General features: G+C 33.4%; 1 protein-coding gene across 1 annotated transcript in view; it reads right to left on the reverse strand.

The window, feature by feature from the left end:
- Positions 1–8,894, reverse strand: part of LOC117103582 (adhesion G protein-coupled receptor L3-like) — an 18,838-nt gene that overhangs the window by 1,717 nt on the left and 8,227 nt on the right. The window contains exons 8-16 of the mRNA XM_033244167.1: positions 8,211–8,271; positions 7,551–7,673; positions 6,589–6,668; positions 5,177–5,291; positions 4,724–4,821; positions 4,179–4,284; positions 2,632–2,849; positions 2,068–2,134; positions 1,538–1,638 (exon numbers count right to left, since the gene is read on the reverse strand). Of these exons, the coding sequence (XP_033100058.1) occupies positions 1,538–1,638; positions 2,068–2,134; positions 2,632–2,849; positions 4,179–4,284; positions 4,724–4,821; positions 5,177–5,291; positions 6,589–6,668; positions 7,551–7,673; positions 8,211–8,271 (969 nt within the window). The remainder of the gene's footprint in view (positions 1–1,537; positions 1,639–2,067; positions 2,135–2,631; positions 2,850–4,178; positions 4,285–4,723; positions 4,822–5,176; positions 5,292–6,588; positions 6,669–7,550; positions 7,674–8,210; positions 8,272–8,894) is intronic.

Here is an 8,894-nt window from a genome sequence, read left to right on the forward strand (position 1 = left end):
ATTGATTCTGCAATCCTCAAGACTTTTTGATACACTTTTAATATGGAATGTAATCCTCTATGTCTGTAATAAATAATATTATTGAGTGGGATTATGTACCACATATAGTTCCATGGATGGCTATTATAAATAGAATAAACTGCCGTCATAAAGGTTAAATTTAATGTACTTTTAATTAGAAAGATGAGATACACTTGTATACGAAGTATTCACTGCTGGATTTTAGTTATTTGGGATGTAAGAGTGCAGGTTGATATGGTATGTAGCAGGTTAATATAAAGCAATTGCACACAGCCATTTTCATGCTACTAACAGTTTGAAAAACAGTGTCATAATGTATGTGGATACTTGTAACGTCATATTGGATGATCCACTTATGTTAAGTCAGTCTGTCCCTCTGGTTTGTAAGAAACGTTGTTTAACAAATTGCACTTAACTCTATAATGTATTTATGCTGTTGAGGAGGAATTCAAATAAAAACGATATATAAAGTTAATTTTTATAATCATATTTTTTGTTTATTTTACCTGTTACAATTCTTAAATTTATATTATATATAAAACATGTTGCATAGACTACTATACCGTAAAACCTCGAATTGAAGCCCAGTGGGCTTAATCTCGAGATGAAGCCCATCTCGAATTGAAGCCCCCTCTTTAGTTTACAAAATTAGCCTCGAAAAGAAACCCATAGACTTGTTTTCGAGATAGTAGGCTACAGTATCTACACTGTACATGAATTTAAAAAAAAAAAATTAAAAACAAGCTTGGTTTACACGTAGTTTAGGTGATTTAATGCCAGTGAAATACACTCCATGATGCAGATTAATGTTACGGTTTTATATTAAAAATTCACGAAGTTTACAGTACTCATTTTGAAAAGAAGCCCCCCCCCCCACCTTACTTTGCGAAAGTAGCCTCGAAAAGAAGCCCATCTTGAAAAGAAAAAAAAAAAAAAAAAAGAAGCCCAGGACTTCAATTTGAGGTTTTACGGTAGGCCTAATATACCGTACATATATAAGATGTGTATAAGAGACAGCAACACGCGTGTTGTTTAGGCACGTGCCTATTCCTGGCACTGTTGTGATTGGTAGTTTGTTACCATTGATTGACACTCCAGAAAGGTCCATTAATGCCATCAGAAATTAAAAATAAGTTATTGTTAAACGTTCAACTTACACAAAATACAACAAATTTGTTAATAAAATATTTATTAACTGCTTTTTAAATGTGCTTTCATTTAAAAATGAATAATTACTGTAGTTAAAGTTTTTGTGAACTTTCAAACGTTTTAACCGAAAACAAACGTTACCGAATAATAGATAAATAATTACTATGCAAGTGTTCAACTATTCTTACACTGTATTCAGAGATTCTGTCACAAATAATAAAATAACTGGGCAACAACACTATAGAAATGACATATCTATTTTAAAATAAACGCATCACATTGTAAACACGTGTCGAATCGGGTCATTGTTGAGTATTTTACTGAAAGTAAAATCCGTAATTGAGTCAATTTCCACTTCTCTTCTTACCTGATTCGTTTGAGGTTTTGTGTTTGCTCTCCAGTTTGGTTCGGTATTTTGGATTTCTTGAAAACTTCATAGCCAATAACCACCAAATGTACAAGAACAATCTAAGAAAGAAAATAAATATGTTTGATGTAAATTGTAGTAGAAAAATGCGATAACTACCAATTGTTCTAAGAAAATACTTAGTTTCATCTTGTTAGTGCTATAAAGTTTTGTTGGAACATAACCACCACCTGCACGAGGAAAATCTATAAAACTAATATTTTTGTGTTGTAGAAAAAAAAGGTTAATTTGATATGTTGCAGTAAACACCAACGTTATAAGTACCCTTATAATTGGCTCTTTCTAAAATCGTTGGTACAATTGCTATACGCCGGATTTACTTCTGATAAAGCTTGCTGAAGTCACATACGATCCAGCAGCAATCTTGAAAATGGTGTCTTCTTTTTTGATTTTTGAAATTTTTATTCTAACCTTTTTTTTTAAATATATTAGGCCTTCACGTTATTAAGTGGATATGAAACTAGATATACCGTAAGAGTGAGGCATACAGGAACAATGAACGTCCAAATGGCACCAGAGCCAGTCTGCAACCAGCACCTAGGATTTATAGTATTAGGAAAAATGTAAATATGTTGCAGTCAAAATCATACCTACTAATTGTGACGTTTAGTATAGGCGTACTTTATAGATGTTTGTCTCTGCAATTTACATATTATATACAAGTAGGCCTGTTTGATGTTTTTTGAATATATTATTGTGTTTAATATGAATGATGTAATTAATGTAAACACTTCCTTCTGCAATTTTATCAACAACAATAATATCATCATCATCTTATTATCATCACAATCTTTATCATCAACATTATGATCATGTTTATTATTATCATCATCTAAACATCATCACCATCATCATCATCATCAGACGGTAATCAACAACAACATTATAATCATCTTCATCCTCAACATCGTCATCATCAACATCATCACCGTCGTAATCATTATCATCATCACCTTCATCATCATTATTCCTATTAATATTGAGTTCTATATTTTAAATAAAACATTTTAATGTTGTTATTGATAATAATTTACTTATCAGATGCGTAGTTTTGTCTTGTTATGCTACTGGTCATAACAACGAAAATGAGGGGTCCAATCCAACCAATATAACGGCTGTACACAAAGCGCTTTTCATGATCAGCAAACGGACGCTTGATCTTCATGTAAAGATCCGTTGACGTGATCAACATCCACAAGAAAGCTACCAAGAGACTGTAGTGCAGGCATCCAGCTAGGACACTGCATGCGACCTTAAAGTAAGCATTTTAATTTTAGGTTTATTCCCGGTAAGTCGAAGTATGACAAAGATTAAACAGTAGGCCCAGATTGCGATGCTAAACACTTATGCCGCGTCTGATTACTAGAGTGCCAATTAAACCTAACAACCGACCAATCAGAATAGAGTCAGGAATACGCGCGTGTCATACAAACACGCATGTCCCACAAACGCACATGTTTTGTGCGTTTACTCCATTGATTTTTGAGACCTTACCAAGAAATATCCCAAGAAGCAGGGCTTAGCGGAATGGTCCGTGGGGATATATGGGGTGCTGGATCGGTCGATGTTGTAACTAAACCTTTGTATGTGGCGCAAAAATGTGGTTTATCAGGTCGATTCTTGGCAAAGTTTTTCTGTTTTTGAAGAGGTTTTTATTTATTTTTTTTTTTTGCATTCTTTTAGCCATTAACATTTTGATATATTTTACTAGGTTTTTGTTAGTGGACTTTTTAAAAATTGTTATTATTGTTGCTGATGCTGTTATTTAATTTAGTGTTTTTAATCATCATAATTATCATCATATTACTCAATACTATCATTATATTATTATTAATGATAAATATTATTATTTTGTTGTTATCGTTATAATTTGTTGTTTTCATTGTCGTCCATCCTGTTATATTAATATATTTATTTACTTATTTATTTATTTATGGTCAAACCCAAGGACACAACCCCAGTTAAAAAACAGTGTGATACGTGCGGAAAGACGTACATCGGAGAAACAGCAAGATCATTAGACATACGTGTCAAGAAACATTTAAATGAACGTGTTGAAATACGTTCAGCGGTAGCGGAACATTGTAAAATCACTGGACATAACATTAATTGGAATAAAATCAAAGTATTATCTAAAGAGACTAATTCATTCAAAAGGAAAATGAAAGAAGCTATAGAAATTAAAATGAGAACGCCACCATTAAACCGAGATTGCAGATTGAACTACCACCCATATACAATAGCCTGCTACGTCATCACACGAAATATTAATGCTGAAGTGTCAGTTAACCGCCAGATTCAAAGGGCTTAAGAAGATGTCAAGATGTCATCAAAAACTTCCAGAAACTAAACCATAACTCTAAAGGTAACTTACACTCTTATTTATTTATTTAGTATTATGAATATTATTATCCTGCAATATTATAAACGTTTTCGGTGGCAATGTTGTTGGGGACATGGGTGAGTGTTGGTGGTGTTTTGATGGTGATTGTTTTGGTGTTGGGAGTTGTGATATAGGCAAGAGTAAATGTCTTAAAGACATAGATATTTTATTTCAAATGAGTAACATAATACAACATACCGAGTTCTGTACATCAGCCTCCAGGAGCAAAAAGAAGAAATTGACACAAAGTAGAGCGATGACCAAATGGCGCAATATTCTGTACCGGTCCGAGTTCCGCAAATTTCTAAGAGCAAAAAGATACAGATGTATACAATGTTGGTAGTGAGAAATTTTCCGACAGAACGTTTCCCTCGTTGACATCTTGCTAATGGGACGGGGTGCGTGGGTGTGCAAAAATGGAACAACTGCGTATACGTAAAGTCGCATAGAACAATTGACGGGTCATGAGCAAAAGCAGGTTGGATGGCAGCTTTGGTATTGTAGGGCGTTTTAGGTGTTCCTAAAACATAAAAGTATTTAAGATTCACTTTTTAGATTTATTACAGAAAATAGCAAATTTTGTATTCACTATAATTTTTGACTGTCTTAAAATTGTGGATCATTTTCGATCTGAGAACTGGGTAGGAGGGGTTGCATATTTTTATAATTTTTATTAACATTATTTAAATTTTTCATATTGTTATTAGTATTCCCTGACGTATTATTTACCTAAGTCAACTTACCTGAAACCACAGATAATAAGGAGAGTGAGTATGAGGAAAATACTCGAAATTACCAAGCCAGTAGTCGTAAGCACGGACGAGATCTTGTCATCATTTGTCTATGAAATATATATATACAAGGGTTCAGATCATCAAACCGACGACAAACCCCATTCTTATGTTTTCACCACTGTAAAATTTTATGTGACACCTAACTGTGTTATGCCTACAGGTGTAAATTGACATTAAATATGGGAACATCACACAAATGGTTGCTCGGTAATTGATGATTTAATTGACAAAACTTTTTAATTATTTATTATTATTATTATTATTATTATTATTATTATTATTATTATTATTATTATTATTATTTGTTGTTGTTGTTGCTGTTGTTGTTGTTGTTGTTATTATTATTATTATTATTATTTTTTGATAGTTCAATTTGGCAGCATAATGTTATAACATTTTTACCTGCTCCGGTTTCATCAGAATAACGAATGACGTCAGGTGGTTGCATATACACGTCACTCCGCTTATAAAGTAGTCGGCACCATAGAACGTTACACAACCATCCGTCGACCACACACTTGAGAATATGCAGCGACGATAGACAATCAATACATCGTTTTCAAAAAACAAACATTTTCAAAACACATTTAAAATCTCACAAAATTTCAAATAACCTATATATATTTGCTCACAAATCATGATCATAATTATCACAACCACTTCAACCGTCATTCATCAGCATTATAATCATTACCACCGTCACCACCGGCCCATCGTCTGAATTTTCATCTTCATCAATATTCTCAATATTTTTCAATATACAAAGCCTAGATAATGTGAATAAATCATGCGAATCGGTAAGAGATAAAAAAAAATGTTTGGGGTATTAACAAAGATACTGAAATATAAGATCACTCGTATAGAAAAATGCGGCGGAAATTGGGCCAGACGGCTGCGGCGCCCTCCTCTTTTTATAATGCAAGTTTTCTATACCTGGTCCAGACGTATATGGTGCTCTTCCGTTTGCTAGGTATATATCCGGACGAACACGGCGCCCCTTTTTTCCACTCAATGGAGGAAATTATCACTAATCAGAGTCCGGTCATACGACTGCAGTTTTGTGTCTGTCATTTTATTGTTTTGATTTATTTATGCCTACTCTTGTGTATCTTATGAATAATGGCAATGATTTAAACCTCCGCAAAAGGAGGTTATGTATTTCCAGTTATGTAACGGTGGCAGAAGTTTTTTAGATACAGCCGTATGCGGCGCCCCATTGTTTGTATTCCCACTATGCATTTCGGTTATTTTTTTTTTCCCAGTGGAGAACACTATATTGTGTTTCTAGTATCTTTGGTATTAATGCATCTTTAATTAATAATGCAAGTTTAATGTTAGGCCCTGTCCTAACTATCATTTTTTTTTTGTGGGTGACATGCCTAAATATAGTCATGATGACATCACATCATGACCACATATAGACACATCATGACTATATAGCCCTATGTATGGGCATGTAACGAGATGCTGATAAAATAATTCTGCACACATGCGCGGATGCACATGTTTGCTTGTAAGATCATGGATATTAAAAAATGCAGTGACAACATTTTTTTTACAAAAACAGTGTTAGTGTAGTTTAGAAATTAAAGGGAATGAATAAGTGTGTAACACTCACGTCGTTAGCGGCTCATTATAATTATTTGATTAAGGAGAAATTACACAAAATATACCCTTTCCCCACGAAGATAGATATATCATACTTATTTTTACTATCATTAAATGATACTGTTACTATATTATTGTTACATAATGTTTATTTTAATTATAATTATTTTTTTACGATTTCCAAAAATAATAACTGTATTACTTACACTGATGAGTTATTTATGTCGTGTTTGTAGTGGCATTCTGGCATTAGATTCACTTTCGTATTCTTTTTTGTAGTTACATCCTTTAAAATTTAGTTTAAAAGAAAGAAAATTCAAATGAAATTGTGGCACAATTTGGAATACAGCTGCATATAATTACCCGAATGGGTACATATCACGAATGCACATATTTTATATATTTATTTGGCGTTATTTGTCCGGGCTGTAGAATAGCCACAGGCCTAGTTAGACTTCTTACTCTCTGGGTCTGGGTCAAACTCCGAACTTTATTCATTCATTAGGCCTACATAATAGTAATACTCCAACATCACTGGCGCATGATAACAACCAACTGACTGCAGATCATTTCCGGTCACACATTACTCTCCATAACACAGCACCCCTAGTTCCGTCACCTCTGGATTTGAATTAATCGGCAAAACTCCTCTTGGAGCAACACACCGATTGGGTCACAGTCAGTCTGTCAGGTTACCATGAAAGTGAAGATTTATTTTTATATTTGAATTAAGAATGAAAACAAGCAAAAAAAAAGTAACTAAAAGTAAAAAAACATCGTGAAGATAAGACAATCAACAGTAGGAAGGATAGCCATTAAAACCGCTCCATTTTCCATCAATTTGATAGGCCTACCGGTACCCAGTTAAGGGCTCGCTAGCACCTCAGGAGCTCTAGTATCAATATCATCTGATTAACTAACCTACATAAAACAAAAGAAAAAGAGAGAAAAAAAAGCAAGAACAAAACACCACACAAACATTGAATAAATTAAATATTTAAACAAAACGGTCCTTGAAATTAATAAGAGATGGAGGATTCGATAACTAATATTGATAGTATATTATTATCCCATTCTTCATCAATACTATTATTATAGACCTATGAAATTTTATGTTTCCATGACAAACAATAGTTTGAAAAATGTAGTTCCAAATGGTTTACCTTACCTTAATAGAAGGGAAGTGTATCTCACAGTTGGTACTTATTTCATTCTGATTTCTGTCGTAAATATCGATGGTCACGATGTCAGACCCAGTGCGCAACTCATCCCCATTGCTGTAAAATTGAACCTATTGTTAGGAACGAATAGTCATGTACTAAATACAAACATGTATTGTTATGTCAGTACGATGTAACATTATTGACATTAAAACCAGTGTTCAATTCAATTAAATATTTATTTTGCGACAACATAATGATTTCAATACCCTGTATCAACATAGGACTAATATATTAAATGCACTGTAGTGCTGGCATGGTACTGTTGTTTGGTATAGTAATAATAATAGTGATGATGATGATGATGATGACGACGACGGCGGCGGCGGCGATGGTGGAGCATTTTAACCACTAATCACCACTGCCACATTATCATAACTAGTTATGAATATGATGTGTTTTAGAATATGCTAATTTCCATGTCTTATATTTAGGTTATTCATTACCGTATTGAAATTTTACAACTTTGACTTAAATTTGAAATTATGAAACACTTGAACAACTACCATCTTGTACATATTTATAATGTATTTTACATATGACATGCACTTACTAGAACAAAAAGATATAGTAGGCCTATTAAAAAGTTTTGCTTAAACAAAGCTTACACAGATGTTAGAGCGGTGACTTGGATATACCTCAGACTTGCATACAGGTTGAATGGACCATCTAAATATAAACAACTTAAATTAGGACCTAATAAATATATTTATTTAAAAAAAATACTATTCGTCTAAAGCCAAATAGATTGTGTATATTTTATTAAATTTATTAAGCCGGGCACTCCCTGCGTCGTACAGCCTTTGCAAGACGAACCAAACTCCGTTCCATGCGGGCGCTAAACGACGCGACGCTATCTGCTGATTGTCCATGATAGTCATTGGCCGTATTCGACTGGTCGTTCTTCGTTAACCCACGCCCACCTGCGCAGCAGTAAAATCGATCAAAAAAAAAAAAAGACGACCAGTCGAATAGAAAACTTGTAAATACTCGACAAAAAAAAATAGCTGTATAGTTACAGCAATACACATTGCGTAATCAAGATTGCTTCAAGATTGCGTGGTAGTATGGGTTTTTCGTAAAATATTTATTTCATCCAGTTTTTTAATTATGTTAGCCTACAATTATTTTTTGACTTCATGTGGGTAAATATTACAATTTTTATTTTATGAAATTTAATCTAAGTAATATTAACGCAAATGTTGTTTATAACCTCACCAATCGGTCATGTGTTTTTTTTTTCTTTTGGTCACGTGGATAACGCTGATTAACGCACTCTGGTTTACGTTAAT

Source organism: Anneissia japonica, unplaced genomic scaffold, assembly GCF_011630105.1.
Source record: "Anneissia japonica isolate Jap-2015-1 unplaced genomic scaffold, ASM1163010v1 scaffold1065_len1792383_cov172, whole genome shotgun sequence".
Lineage (NCBI taxonomy): Eukaryota > Metazoa > Echinodermata > Crinoidea > Comatulida > Comatulidae > Anneissia > Anneissia japonica.